General features: G+C 33.4%; 1 protein-coding gene and 1 long non-coding RNA gene across 4 annotated transcripts; both read right to left on the minus strand.

The window, feature by feature from the left end:
- Nucleotides 1-1326: 1326 nt before the first annotated feature.
- On the minus strand, nt 1327-4031 carry LOC112020177 (uncharacterized). Its single transcript, XR_002883776.2, has 3 exons — nt 3358-4031; nt 2656-3230; nt 1327-1633 (listed from the first exon to the last, which is right to left on the minus strand). It is a non-coding gene; the product is annotated as an uncharacterized LOC112020177 (long non-coding RNA).
- A 5638-nt stretch (nt 4032-9669) lies between these two features.
- On the minus strand, nt 9670-15842 carry LOC112020176 (uncharacterized). Of its 3 annotated transcripts, none has more exons than XM_065772790.1 (4): nt 15585-15842; nt 15384-15499; nt 15208-15273; nt 9670-9904 (listed from the first exon to the last, which is right to left on the minus strand). In XM_065772790.1, the coding sequence occupies exons 1-4, from the start codon at nt 15612-15614 to the stop codon at nt 9772-9774; spliced, it is 345 nt and encodes a 114-aa protein (XP_065628862.1). In that variant the 5' UTR covers nt 15615-15842; the 3' UTR covers nt 9670-9771. The 3 variants fall into 3 exon arrangements, 2 of the variants coding, with proteins under 2 accessions (XP_065628862.1, XP_023908501.2); XR_002883775.2 differs by lacking the exon at nt 9670-9904 and adding an exon at nt 11789-12457 and having other exon boundaries at nt 15384-15464; nt 15585-15832; XM_024052733.2 differs by lacking the exon at nt 9670-9904 and adding an exon at nt 11789-12457 and having other exon boundaries at nt 15585-15834.
- Between the last annotated feature and the right edge of the window lie 511 nt (nt 15843-16353).

Raw genomic sequence — 16353 nt, forward strand, 5'->3', positions numbered from 1 at the left:
AACTAACCAAATATGTTTTTGATTTCAAAAATACAAGAAAATTGTTTTTTCTTTATATTCTCAAAAAAAAGTTTTTTTAAAAATTGAAAACAAAAACTGTTACCAAACATAACCTAAGTTTTTTGTCACACCACAAACCCAATAAGGGGCTTAGAGAGAGTACTCAACTTAGACGTGTCTATCTGTCTATATAATTTATCAAATTATCTAACCAATATATATTAATCTACTTAATTTGAGACCAGCCATAATAAACTAAAATGAAATTTAGCCATCAATCTAAAAAAAATTATAATACCCAAAACCAAAATAATAAAGTGTTTAATTGCAACTGGCTTTAAGTCCAATCCACAATTTGCTTCAACATCTGAAAGGAGAAGATAAAGGAGCCAGTGAGAGAACTCAATAAGTAGAACCTATCAAAAATAACTCAATAAAATGTTACATTTTATACAAATCCAGTACTTCTATTAGGACGTCCTCTTTGCAACCTCCGACTGGCAAACTCCCTATTTGGAGCTACCAAAGGTGCATTAATTGGGACTAGCTACAATATCATACTTCTATTTATGACATGCGTTTGGGTATTAAAACCATTTCTCAAAGTAAGTTAGCATTAGAATTCAAATCCTAATAACAACAAATTTTAGTATTTTTTATTTTTTTATTCAAAAAACAATTTTTTAATTTCAACTAACCAAATATGTTTTTGGTTTCAAAAATACAAGAAAATAGTTTTTTCTTTATATTCTCAAAAAAAAAGTTTTTTTAAAAATGAAAAATAAAAACTGTTACCAAACATAACCTAAGTTTTTTGTCACACCACAAACCCAATAAGGGGCTTAGAGAGAGTACTCAACTTAGACGTGTCTATCTGTCTATATAATTTATCAAATTATCTAACCAATATATACTAATCTACTTAATTTGAGACCAGCCATAATAAAATAAAATGAAATTTAGCCATCAATCTAAAAAAAATTATAATACCCAAAACCAAAATAATAAAGTGTTTAATTGCAACTGGCTTTAAGTCCAATCCACAATTTGCTTCAACATCTGAAAGGAGAAGATAAAGGAGCCAATGAGAGAACTCAATAAGTAGAACCTATCAAAAATAACTCAATAAAATGTTACATTTTATACAAATCCAGTACTTCTATTAGGACGTCCTCTTTGCAACCTCCGACTGGCAAACTCCCTATTTGGAGCTACCAAATGTGCATTAATTGGGACTAGCTACAATATCATACTTCTATTCATGACATGCGTTTGGGTATTAAAACCATTTCTCAAAGTGCTCACAGTACGTAGGTTTCAAAATTAATCAATTTCATATATTTTGTAAATCTTTCCAAAACACATGCTTTCCATCTCTTGATACTTTCGTATCATTGGAAGTAAACTACGGTGTGCTGTGAAATTCAAATTACAAGAATAACTTCAACAACCTACTAATCGACTAATCCTATCCCAAGATAACAGGGAAGTCGTATCATCAAGTGGTTACTTATTGATTACAACAATCCTAATATAATTCAAATAACAGCAATCCAAATTGAGGCATTTTGTTCTCAGCAGCCATCTTCTTCTATTTATTATCTGCAGCTGCAACACTTAATCCAACGTGTCCCTGGAACATAGCATAAACATGAGCATGTATCAACATAAGAAGAGTGAATAACAGAATCTTAAGGCTCGAAATGGTAGATAACTAAGACAAGCAATGCATCAATTTGGTACAAGACACGGAACAAGCCTTATTGGATCATTTTAGTGGAATCTTTTTTTGTAGCATATCAATTCTCTGTAGAACATATTATGAGTCAACTTCAAGCAATAGACATGTAGTTTCTTAATTAGACAGTGATAAATAGCAGAAGTACACAATGCCCTCTCAAATGGGTGTTTTAAAGGCCAATAATCTAGATAGATTTCAGACGTTATTTTATCAGAAATACTGGAGCACCACGATAAATGTGATGAGGATATACATTCACAATGCAATGCTGGTGTTAGCAGAGAAAGGATCCAGAATTGGTAAGTGCGGTAGTGGCAAGTCATTTTGACACTACATAAAGCAAGATCCAAAGAACCAAATCGAGGGCTACTGCTCGTTGGGAATGCAACACAAAAAGGATACTGCAATCAGTTTTAACTCTTAGACCAGCTATGACTACTACACAGGAAAGGAATCACAAGCATCGCGATCCTATTTAGTAATCACAAAGTTTGTAAACATCAGTTATAAGGGTCCATTCCCAGATCTTGACAGACATAATCAATTGGACTAAAGTAGCACCATGACTATATATGCATATTTTTTGTTCTAAGCTAGGGCAACCGTGTTGCCTTTTTTTAGTATTCTATTATGGCTGCCATGGTTGGGTCAGATGCGGTGTCCTAATGTTCTGGCTTCTATCTAGTTTAAAAAGAATGGAATCTAGCTTTCCCTATACCTTTTAACCTTTAATCTAGTTGCTGAAAATTTTAAAAATTGCATTGCAAATTTTATTATCTAAGCAGTTGGATGTGAGATCATTAGTAAAGTATAAAAACATATGTTGAAATTAATATAATTAACCTTACTTTGAACAAAGTGAAAATAATTCAAACTTCCATAGGGAAAATTGCGTAAGTGGAAATTTTGCTTACTTTGTAGGTAGTTGACAGTATCAGGCCACTTAACCCGCAATTAATGCCAGCTGCATCTCAATGTCTCCTTCCCTTGAAGAAATTGCATTAGAAGCTCCTGATTGGGATATCTGTAGGAGCCGCCCATACATCCAATAAAGTAATCCATAAATCTTGTTATACAAGATATGTACTGCCTTGAGTAACATATCAGCTGTGTCATAGAGACCCTCATAAATTCCTTGGTACCAATGACGCAGTACTCCAATGATCAGGATTGGACATAAATTAACCATTAATAACCAAAAGGGAGAAACGATTAATGTGACAAGTAGCTCAACAGAAAGAATTCCAGAAACCAGACAAACGAGCCTGAATATGAAAAGGTAGGCAGCATCTTGCGTTGTAATTTTATCTCCAGATATGCAATGATATAGACAATTGTAGCCATTATGAAAAGCAAGATGATACCAAGATGTGTTTCAAGTGGCGAGATGTTCAAGGCTTGAAAGTGTATACCAATTATGGCACCCAGAATCGAATTGAGGAAGATAAGAAACACATGAAATGATTCAAAGAAAACGACTGCTTCATCACTGGCACATACACAAACAAAAAATCCATTAGCTTCAAAATCCAGTCAAACTTCTTTGGTTTCTCTTCTGAGGTTTACAATCAAATTTGAAAAGAGAAAAACGAAGGAATAGAGAGATAAAGCCAAACCTGTTCAATGTGTGACCGAGAGTTGCCCAAATTGAAACCCTCAAACGGATTGCTAAAAGCACAGCAGCAAAAATGCTGAAACTTGTAGAAAACAAAAGGCAAAAAATCAATTAATAAACAAAAAAATGATCCAACCATCAAAGTAACAATCAAAATTGAAAACCAAAAGAATAGAGATATTAAATGAGCGTTAACAATCCACTACTAAATACAAATAGATCCAAGTAACAATCAATATTTAATCAAAGAAAGAGAGGCCTTGAAACTGGCGGGTAAGAGGGCATAGGAATAGACGTGGTTAGGGACCTCGGGTTAAGTTTTTTTATAGGGGAGAGAGAGAGAGAGCGCGAAGGCGAAGAAGAGGCGTCGTTCGAGCACTAATTTCTGAAATTCTTAACCTCTGCGGCTGGACGCATGCCGTTGTTTGGATTTTGGGTTCTGAAATCCAGGTTTCTTAACACAGACCGGCAACGACAAACTTCCATTGCCGCTGCCATCGAAGCTCACAACGCTTTCTGTCCGAAGCTATTATTTTTACAAAATGGCAAATTTGACGGTTGACAAGTACAATGACAGAGCTCTCCTAGTAGTAGGAATTGATGTAATAGCTCCATCAGCTCTAGACTGCTGAAATTGAGAGATGAAAAAAAAAAAAGATAAAAACCTTCAATCTCAATCGCTAATTAAAAAAAATTTAAAATAAGTGTGATAAAAATATTTTTTAATTGAAAAGACCGGTTAAATTCCTACTTAATTAAGGAAACATTAAACAATCAAAATTGAAAACCAAAAGAATAGAGATATTAAATGAGCGTTAACAATCCACTACTAAATACAAATAGATCCAAGTAACAATCAATATTTAATCAAAGAAAGAGAGGCCTTGAAACTGGCGGGTAAGAGGGCATAGGAATAGACGTGGTTAGGGACCTCGGGTTAAGTTTTTTTATAGGGGAGAGAGAGAGAGAGCGCGAAGGCGAAGAAGAGGCGTCGTTCGAGCACTAATTTCTGAAATTCTTAACCTCTGCGGCTGGACGCATGCCGTTGTTTGGATTTTGGGTTCTGAAATCCAGGTTTCTTAACACAGACCGGCAACGACAAACTTCCATTGCCGCTGCCATCGAAGCTCACAACGCTTTCTGTCCGAAGCAATTATTTTTACAAAATGGCAAATTTGACGGTTGACAAGTACAATGACAGAGCTCTCCTAGTAGTAGGAATTGATGTAATAGCTCCATCAGCTCTAGACTGTTGAAATTGAGAGATGAAAAAAAAAAAAGATAAAAACCTTCAATCTCAATCGCTAATTAAAAAAAATTTAAAATAAGTGTGATAAAAATATTTTTTAATTGAAAAGACCGGTTAAATTCCTACTTAATTAAGGAAACATTATGGGCTCGTTAGGTACGTGTGTTTAAACAACATATTTTAGTTTTTTTTTAAAAAAATTACTTGTGTGGGGGGAAAGGGGATCAGCCCAACATAATGGGCCGAAAGCTCATAAGAGAGCTATTTGCGATCGAGAAGAGGGAGATGGAAAGGGCAGGGCCCATCTGAAAGTGGAACCCTCAGAAGGAAGAATTATTACAACCTGAAGAGGATATCTCCTGTCCGAAGAGATTGTAATCCTCTAACGCAAATATTATAAATCAATTAAGTGTGTAAAATGCCAAAATGACTTTCCGATGACTCCACCTGATCAAGATAAGCTCTGAGTACGCTGGGAAACGATAAGGATGGAGAAATATCTAAAGGAAAAGCTGCTACCACCGTATTTAATACTCTGCAGCAACTTTTCTGGCCGCATTTATGTGGAGAAGACCCCTGAACAGTGCATCATAACCTACCGCCACTCACACAAACCTAAAAGAAGATGCTTGACGTGACATGTACTTAAGCAAACTCATGGATGAGGAACAAGTGGACGATGAAGATGAAGAGAATGGTGACTATATAAAGGAAGGAGGCTCCTAACGAGAAAAGGAGGAAGAAAAGGAGAAGAAGAGAAAGAGAGAACCTGACTGTAATCCTAAGACCTTTGTTCATCAGATAAACAATAATATAGCTCTTCGGATTTTCAGACTTTACGTGTAAATTCATGTTGGCTTGTATTTGAAAGTTGTGCTTCGTTGTTGTCAATCCAATACTTAACCTAGCTCTTTCACCCATACTCTACAAATTTATTGTTTTGGGTTTGGGTCACAAATCCTAACCCTACAACTTGTAAGTGAAAAAGTATATGAAAATACATGTAATATAATTTAAAAATTAAAAATATGTGTTTGAACTCACGTACCAAACAAGACTTAAATTCCTACCTAATTAAGGAAACATAACCTAGTAACGTATTTTAAGAATTAGAAATATATATAACTTTAAAATTTCAAATTAAATTAATAAAAAAAATAAAACTGGTATATTTTTCATCATAATTTGCTATTGGTGGGTTTGAGCTAAATTGAAACCCACTTATTTTTTAATATTCTTTAAATAACTTTTATATAGGAAGTATCAAAATAAAACTCAACATTATTTTGTGTTATTAAATCTAACAAAAAATTTATTTTAATGCACAAAAAAGTATAAGTTGATTTATTATCTTTTCATATATTAATAATAAAAAAAAATTCAAAAGGCCAGGCAACCAGACCACTGTTCTAAGCATATTCAGCATCCAACAATTAACAGATAATAATTAAGATAATAAAAATATATATATAGTGAAAAGTGAAAACAGTGTGTATATATATATATATATGATAAAGAAGAAAATGAAATCAGTAGACTTATAACCTTTCACGATCAACCTCAGGATCGACAATGGTCTGCGACTCCAACTCTGTGCTCCCAGCCATTCTTTGGATTGTGATCATGATTGATAGGCGGGTAAAGTTTTTGCTGATGCTACAGAGACTGAGTAATATTTTCTTATGGTAGAGACTCGGACTCAAGTTTTTCTTTTACGATGGGGCAGCTCTAATATTTGCTAGCTTTGGTGTTATTTTGACGATGGTGCAGCTCTAATATTTTAATTGGTGTTTACTGTATGTTAACTGTATGGTCTATAATATTTTAATGTTATATTTGCTCTCACTCAAAGCTCGTCTAATATTTTAATGTTATATTTGCTCTCACTCAAATGTCAGATACTCCAATATTTGAGTGATAGGTTGACTAAGACATGATAATCATGGTTTATACTAGGTTGTCTAAGACATAATAATCATGATTTATTTGAGTACTAGGTTGACTAAGACATAATAATCATGGTTTTAAAAATTAGATTGGATTCGCCTTCGATTTTCGATTTTCGGTTTTAGGCATTTTTTTTTGGATCCGATTGATAGCTAGTTCCACGTTCAACCGGTCGGATTGGTCAATTTGGTCCAGTTTTAAAAACCTTGGTGATAATTGATTTTACCATTTTCCTTTTCCTTTTTTTTTTTCTCCATGTCTCTGCACATAGATCACTCCTTATAAGCACATTTCCATGTGCTTCCCTAGGCGATGTGGGACTCCAAAATTGCTTCTCCCTATGGTCCTTCACACAATGTGCTAGGAACCTCGTGGTTTCTAATGAAGGCGAATAGGAATTGTAAGATAATTGATTTAATTCGAGATAGTCACCCTCCATAGAGAAAAAGAGAGATTAAGAGAGAGAGACACACTAATGCACTAAGCAATTGGTTTATTCTTCAATAATATCTAATGTTGAATTACAATAATGTATTTATAGGAGGCTAACTCTAATCTCATTGGCCCACATAACTTAAGATAATTGGCTAATTAATTCAACACGTACTCTATGAATTAAGTTGTGTGTTAAATGAGTTATGTGTGCTCAAATCCTAATTAACTCATTCTAATTTCAACTAACTAACTAACTAACTAAAGGGATTACAACAACTAGAAGGAGATTACAAGACATATGACATATTTGGGATTCTTATCATTTCCCACTCCTTCAAAACACCTTGCCCACAAGATGTTTTTGTGGTTGTCACCTTCATCAAAGGTAATCTTCCAATGGACCAATACTTTAGTGATATTTTGATCACCATATTCATGCACTTTTCTTTGACAAGCAGTCCTATGTATATGAAGGTTCCTTCTTCGTAGATCTTCAACCTTTGCTCAAATTCTTTAGCCTTTAATGGTTCTTCAATCTTCAAGGTTTCATTGATTCTTTGGACCTTAGAATATTCTTGGATGCTCAAGACTTCATTTGGTTCTAGAACCATTAGAATTGTTAGTGCTTGCATCTTTGATTCTTGGATCACTAACACTTGGATTGTTGATTCTTGAATCGTGGACTCTTGAGTGGGAGCCTTCATTGGTGTCTTAATAATTGGTTCTTGGTCTTTCAACATGAAATTCGCGAGCTCTTGCATCTTACATTCTTGGGTGGTAGTCTCCATTGATGCATCAAGGATTGGTGCTCGAAACCGATCTTGTAGGGCGCATATGAGATGCACCCAATTTGTGCACAAACCTAATGCCTCCGAATCTTGGAACCATTCTCATGCTTCTCCTTCCATGTAACAAGAGAAAATGGAGACCATGCGATGTGATGGTGTGTTATCTACAACAAAAGATTCATAGAGCTTAACAAGCCACCAAAAAGATCTCCACCTTTGAGATAAAACTTCATGAAAGCTTGATGAATTGCATGGATTTGGTTATCTCAAGATCAACGACTCTGATACCACTTGTTAATAACCCAGTGGTTTCTAATGGGAATGAATAAGAATTGTAAGGGAATCAACTTAATTCGAAGTAGTCACCATCCATAGAGAAAGAGAGAGATTAAGAGATAGAGATGCACTAATGCTCTAAGCAATTGGTTTGTTCTTCAATGATATCTAATGTTGAATTACAATTATGTATTTATAGGAAACTAGCTCTAGTAGCATTGGCTCACTTGGCTTAAGATAATTGGTTAGTTAATTCAACATTTGTTCTATGAATTAAGTCATGTACTGAATGAGCTACATGTGTTCAAGTCTTAACTAACTCATCATAATCTCAACTAACTAACTAACTAAAGGGATTACAACAACTATGAGGAGATTACAAGGCAATGGCATAATTTGGGGTTCCTATCACAATACTTTATTAATAATGGTAACAATTGCTTGATCTTAAACTGATTGTTTGATTTTGTTTTAATTTTGCACTTTATTAATAATGATGCTATTGTCATTTTTCTAAGGTCTTTGGTCATTTCTCAATAAATGACAAAGCTAGCTTTGAAAACTTTTGGAACAAGCTCATAAATGAGCTTTGACAAATGTGTGTGCACTATGCTGGAATCCAAGGGGTGTCACTATCACGTGCACCCAACATATAGAATATAGAATAAGACGTTTACAACAGTCTTCTCTAAAATCAACAGTCTTCTCCAAAAGATTAAGAACATCATTCTTGGTTTGATTTCAACAATAGCAGTAATCATCAGAACAAACAAAGATGTTATATCATGTGTCCGTCATGTATGCCATCTCCCTCGCGACAGGTGGGTTGTGGGACCCACTTGTTGTGAGGGAGATGGCATATATGCCTAATACAAGATATAATTTTTCAACAAAAGGGGTCCTATTATAGGCACATAGCTAGGCATTGATTTTCACTAAATCTCATTATCTGCCAGACTCCTTTGCAATGATTAAGCAATTTGTCAATTAGTAATTGTCAATGATGTGGGACACATTTGGAATTCCTTAGATACACAATCTGTGGCTAAAATGTCACAATTGCATTGTTTACCAAAATGCAAAATGTATATCTATTTACTACTGTTTCAGAAATATGTAAAAATTTACCACTTTTTGGATACTCAAATTCATAGAACTCGAGTTCCATGGAAAAAATTTGAAATTTTTTTATGGTACTTGACTTCCATGAACTCAAATTCCATCAAAAAAATTTCAGTAATTTTGAAGGCAATTTTTTCAAATAACTCAAGTGAAACTCGAGTTACAAGGCAAACTCGAGTTTCAAAAAAGTAGTAGATCCCTACATATTTTCATAACAGTAGTAGATTAGTATATATTACAGTAAACAGTGGTATTTGACTATTTTGACCCACAATCTATTTTTGAAGATGGTTAAATAACTCTCCTGATAAAGATGTTACTTTACCCACTGCTTTCTTCATTTGACATTCATTTCAATCAAGAAAAAAAAGATTATTTCACGCATTTAGAAGACTACGTGAAAAGTTGTTCTTGGTGGGCTTATGCCATTGGCAAATATGAACCTGTAAAAGTTGCTTTGTTCCATTCTCGTACACATAGGGTTGTACATAATGTTCCCTTGTCCTTTGTCATTAATTGTTTTAAATATAACAATATGCACTTAACAGATTGCAACAATAACCGATGCCATATATGGTGTTTGGGCTAAATGTCTTCTTTAAATCACTGGTAAATTCACATTGTATAAACATTTTTGTATTATAACTCTTTTAAAGTTCTTACTCTCAAGCAGTCCTGCCTTCTTTGCTTCAGTGATCAAAAAGTCTACGCCATAGCTGAAATTTTTTCCCCTGGAAATTACATATTAGTATTGAGTTGTGATCCACACACTCAATTCAGTGACTTTTAATTGTTGTAATAAAGAATTATTTCTTTTGATAATCATTATTTTGTCCATTAACAGAAAACCCTATCATTTGGATTTAGTTGCAACGTGAAAAATTAAATCTGCGCTTTTTGAACATCTCTTTATGCACATTTATTCAGAATCAAACTTCTACCCCACAACATACTTCACAGGAAGCTCATGAGACTTACTTTGAAAACTAATTAACTACGTTGATGGCTAATATGATTCTGCTCTACTAAGGTATATGGTGCTGATACATGTTAGGCATTCTGATTTCATTGCAGGATGAAGTATGTAATGACAGAATTCTTGTAAGATGTCAACTTGTTTGATAATTGCCAGAAGTTAGAGATTTCCATGCTTGCTCTTCATTTGCTTCCATGTATGATTTTAAAAAATGAGTTGTATCTGAGCTCAGAGCCAGAACTTGTAACAAGATGAAGAGGTGTGGCAGTTCACATATGACAAATTATTAGGGTTAATTTGCACTTCCCTTTAGTAAGGTCTGTTATTTCAAAACTGAATAATAATGTCCTTTCTTAACTAGTAATAAGCACTTTGTCCAAATCCATTAGGATTTTCTTCAAATTTAATAGAAAATTCAAATTCCTATTAGACTTGTTTCTCAAGAAATTTTGGGAAGGAAGGAATAACAGTAACAGTGGCTAACAAAGGAGTTTTTTTGGGACACAATCACACTATTGCAGTGATAGAGAGCATGCAAAGATTAGAAGAGGCTGTATCTTTAACTTAGGGGGTCAATGTATTGATGTAATTCTTTTACTTTGGAGTTTCCAGTATTGGATAAATATCTTGTTCATCCAAAAAGAAAGATCTGCAAAAAAAATAATTCTGCAGCATTCCATCTGGAAATCCCTGAGCTACTAGAAAGGGGGCAAATTATATGCACTCAAAAGGGTTGATCAGACTGGTGGTTGATGAGAAAGAAATACCAAGTATTTTCATATGTTGGTGAATAAAGGAAGACTGAATATTTAAATCTTAAGGCTCAAACGGCAGATGATCAATGGATAGACTCAGTACAAGAAAGAACAAGGAATAGTGGATCATTTTAGTGGAATCTTATATCAATTCTCTATGGAACATATTTTGAGTCCACTTCAAGCAATAGACACGTAGTGCCTAGATACTAATCAGTAGTAGAAGTACCATATGCCCTCTCAAATGACTGTTTTAAAGGCCTTTGGTCCAAATGGATTTCAAACATTCTTTTATCAGAAATATTGGAGAATTGCGATAAATGTGGTGAGGATATGCAGTCACAATGCAGTGCTGGTGTTAGCAAAAAATAAAGATACTGCAAGATAGTTTGACTCTTACACTAGCTTACTCTACTACTAAGGAAAGGAATCACAAACATCCTTTAAAAAAAAAAAAAAAAAAAAGGGGAATCACAAGCAATCATTATCCTATCAAGGAACCACAAGATGTGCAGACATCAGTTAGAAGCCATTCCTAGATCTTGAGAGACACAATCAGTCTGGCTAAAGTGGCACCATGAATGTATATGCATGTTTTTTGGTCTAAACTTCCATAACCGATTTGTCAATTTGTAGTATTTTCATGTGGCTGCATGGTTAGGTTGGATGTGGTGTTCTAATTTTCTGGCTTCTGTCTGGTTTTGCTTCCCTCGCTAATGAATTTTGGCATTTTCACAAATAAAATAAAATGGAAATCTCACTTTCCATAAAGCCTTTCAACCTTAAAGTCGAGTTGTTGAAAATTTGCAAAATTGCATTGCAAATTTTATTATCTAAGCAGTTGGATGTGAGATCTTCCGTAAAGTATGAAGACATATGCTGAATAGAGTATAATTAACCTCACTTTGAATGAAATGTAAATAAATTCAAACTTCCACAAACAGAAAATTGCAAAGTGAAAATTGTGCTTACAATATGTCTAATTAACAATAACAGGTCACTAAAACAATTTCTTCCATTTGCACACCATTGTCTTCCTGTTCCCTTGAAGACAATGCTTGAGAAGCTGCTTTACTGGAATTTCTTTTGGATCCAGTTATATATCTGATCAACTAATTGACAAATCTTTTCAAACAAGCTACGTACTGCATTGAGTACTAAATTAGCTATGTAGCACAGACAAGGATAAACTTGTTGGTACAAATGACATGGTGCCCCTGCTAGGATCAGGATTGGACATAAATTAACCATGAATAGCCAAAAGGGCGAAATGATTATTGCAACAAGGAGCTCTATAGCAATAATTCCAGAAACCAGACAAATGAACCTCAATCTGGGTAGGTTCTTAGTGTCTTGAGGTAGTAGTTTTATCCCCATATATGCAATGCCATGGACGATTGTAGCCATGATAAAAAAACAAGATGATAGCAAAATGTGTATCAAGTGGCGAGACGCCCATAACTGGAAAGTGTAAACCAGTTAAGGCAGTCGGAAATGAGGTGAGGAAGAGAAGAAGCCCATGAAATGCTTCAAAGAAAACAAGTGCTTCATCACTGGCACATACACAAATAAGAGATCCTTGAGCTTTTATGTCAATAAAAAAACCCACAAAATCAACTTTACTTCAATAATAAAAAAAGGAAATCCCTTCAGCTTTATTAAGTTTCTCTCCCAAACCTACCACAATTAGTGCAATTCAATGCAAAGAGATGAACAAGCCACTATCAATATACCCTTACTATAAGAAATAATATCTGAAAATTTGTCTTATCAAGAGATGAATAAGCCACTATCAAGATTATTTCATTCACCCTTACTATAAGAAATAATCTCTGACAATTTGTCTTATCAAGAATTCTAAAAATTCAGTCTATCATATGCGTGTATGCCTAGGCAGTGGTGAGTTTGTAATAACTGAAGTCATTCAATAAGCAATAGGTCTGATATAAGACTTCTTGTTCCTCATACATGCATTAATCTTGATGTTAAAATATAAACAACAACCAAGCCTTAGTCCCAAAACTTTGAAATCTGCTAGGGATCCTCAATAGACTTATCAGAGTTGGCCACATATATTATTTTCTGTCATTCTAATCATACTCTGTCGCCTTTATTGATATGTCATTTTCTACTACTTCTATTAATGTTATTTTAGAAATTTCTATAACTTTTTTCATTCACTCAACACAAACCAACTCATATCCTCATTGATGGATTAATCGATCTCCTTTGCACATGATCAATATTTATTAATTTAGTTCTAAAAATAATCTATTCAATATTGACGGTTTGTATTTATTTTCAGAACTAATTTAATAAAATCCATGTCACAAGAAAAACCAAATGGATTAATCATGTTTTCAATATAAAAGGAGATGTTAGCAAAATTTGAATACAAAAACTTCATTATTAATTTCGCATCTTAAAAACTGAAAATATAGACTATAAATAAAAAAATCTTAATATAGAAAGTTATATGTGTGTGTGTGTGTGTTTAGTTATTTGATATAAGAAAAATTTGATTTCAAATTATCATGCCTTAGGCCTCAAATTGTAGCGAGCCTGCACTCATTTTATGAATATTGCTTTTTAATAGCCTTACATTTGATACCATAGTGTTTAATTGGTGTTATAGCAATCTTATAACATTTTCCCTTTAACTTAATAGGTATCCAACGATCATACAATACTTCTGTATACTTTTCCACTTCATTCTCCTTGCTCTTATCCTTTTTTGGCTTGAACTAACTGCTGCCTGAAGTTGCTCATTCCACTTCCAAATCTCTTTAGTTCATTGCACAAATCCTTTAGATTCTCTAAATACCTCTTAATCACTCTTTTAATAATATAACTACTCATTTCATTCCACATCTTATGAACAGCTTCATATAGACCTCACTTGCCTTCTTTAATCATTTTATCTTTAAACACAACTTGTTTGTCTCCTTTCAAACCCCCTCTCCTAATTCTTGGGTTTCTCTCTCTAATATATCATCTTTTCTTTATCCTTTTCTTTTTTCCTTTTTCACTTTCTTATACAAAAATCTAATGCCACGAACCTATACTGAGTGGTTACGCTCTCCCCTGATATCACCTTACAATCTTTACAACATCTACTATCAACATTTCAAGGATGAAATTTATATTGCTAATATTTGTCCCTCTTCTTGAACCAAGTGTTCGTTAATATTAAATCATATATTGAATGAAGTTTTTGTTAATATTGAATCATAGATTGTTGCAAAGTCTAAAATAGCATCTCCTGATTCATTTCTTACTCCATAACCTTGATCTCCATGAAGGCATGAACTCTTTCAGAACTTCCACTATCTTTTCCAGCATGACCATTCAGATCTCATTCAATAAAAATCTTTTACCCATTTGGTACACCTTCAATCAATTCATACATATCCTCCCATAATTTCTGCCTAATAATTGCTAATATTTGTCCCTCTTCTTGAACCAAGTGTTCGTTAATATTAAATCATATATTGAATGAAGTTTTTGTTAATATTGAATCATAGATTGTTGCAAAGTCTAAAATAGCATCTCCTGATTCATTTCTTACTCCATAACCTTGATCTCCATGAAGGCATGAACTCTTTCAGAACTTCCACTATCTTTTCCAGCATGACCATTCAGATCTCATTCAATAAAAATCTTTTACCCATTTGGTACACCTTCAATCAATTCATACATATCCTCCCATAATTTCTGCCTAATGCATTCCCCCACCCCTATTTGAGGAGTGGATGCACTATTTTAATAGTCTCTTCTCCTAAAACAAATTTTATTTACAAAATTTAATCCCCTATCCTTCCAATCTCAAGAACTTTTTATTTAAGACATTTATCTAGGATAATCCATATCCATTCATATTTTCATCTTTTCCTGTACACCATAATTTATATCATGTACTTTTAATCTCTCTACATTTCTCACCTACTCACTTAATCTCTTGAAGGCACACTATGTTTATCTTCATACTAATTATAGCTTCTATTTACATTAGCTTCCCTGTTAAAGACCCGATGAAGTGTTTATATGAATTCTATTGTCTTGGACTAACTTCTTCACTCTAACAGGCTAAGTAGTTTATGCTCATGACTAACATATTTATACAAGAACCCAAATCTGTTCAATTGGTGATAAAAAGCTTCCAAAATTAAAACCTTAAATATATTAACAGCCGAAATTTATGTTGAAACTCGTAGAATACAAAAAAGGCAAATAACATTCAAATTTGAAAAAAAAAAAAACAAAAAAACAAAAACAAAAACAAAAAAGAGAGGAGAATCCAAACCTGTTCAGTAGATAAACAAGTGCTTCAAAAATTAGTTCTACCACTTTAATCGCAGCCGCTTTCAAGCTGAAACTCGTAGAAAACAAAAGGTTAAGAATCAATTATTAAACAAAAAAAGATCCAATCATCTTTTTAAAAAAAAAAAGGAATAGAGAGAAAAAACCAAGAACCCAAACCTGTTCAATAGGCCATAAAAAGCTTTCGAAGTAAAAGCTTTGAATCTGTTAGTTGAGCTCACAGCTTCATCTGAGTTCACTCTGGTTAAGATGCAAGTAACAATCAAATTTGTAAACTGAAAACCAAAAATAAAGAAAATCAGTATAAATGCGAGCTATTTATGCCCAAACGGGGTGTTTGGGTTTGGATCCAAGTCCAACCTCTGAAATCCAGGTTTCTTGACAGGCCATTACGGCAACCTAGACCTGCAACGAAAAACTTCCATTGAAGCTCACAACGCTTCTGTCCGCCGACGACCGATGCGGATGCCATACCCATCAATATTAATATTTGGCTGGTTTGGGGGCTGGGGTTTCTGAGAAAAACGAAGGAGGAGGATGAGAGAGAGAGGCGTTGAAGGGGTTTTGAAGAGAGAGAGAGAGAGTTTTTTTTTTTTTTTTAATCTTAAGAGACAGAGATATTTGTTGCCGTGTAAAGGCAAAAAGAAACTCGAAGAGTGGGTTTTTTTTTTTTTTAACCAACTGTAGCTTAGTATGTTTCTTAAAAAAAAAAAAACAAAACAAAAACCCAGCTTAGGATGTAAAAAAAAAAAAAAATTCCCTCAAAAAAAAAAAGGATGTAAAAAATAATATTATTTTATTAGCAAATATATTATGGTTTTTAGAGAGAGAGGACAGATTTATAATTTTTTTTTTTTGAAGTCTATAATATTTTATTATAGTGTAGTTATCTCTTTCCTATAATATATATATATATATATATTTTTTTTTTAAGAATGTAATAACTAATTTTTTAAATTTTTTGAATTTATTTTTCAAAAAAAAATTCAAAAAATTAGTTATTACATTCTAAAAACAAAATTAGTTATTCTTTTTTTTTTTAAATGTCTCTAATTTAATTAACTTATTTCTATGTATTAAAGGAATTTAGAAAGTTAGCTATTGTCATTTTTAATTTCAAAAATACACC

The sequence above is a fragment of the Quercus suber genome, unplaced genomic scaffold (genome assembly GCF_002906115.3).
Source record: "Quercus suber isolate HL8 unplaced genomic scaffold, Cork oak 2.0 scaffold_64, whole genome shotgun sequence".
Taxonomy (NCBI): domain Eukaryota; kingdom Viridiplantae; phylum Streptophyta; class Magnoliopsida; order Fagales; family Fagaceae; genus Quercus; species Quercus suber.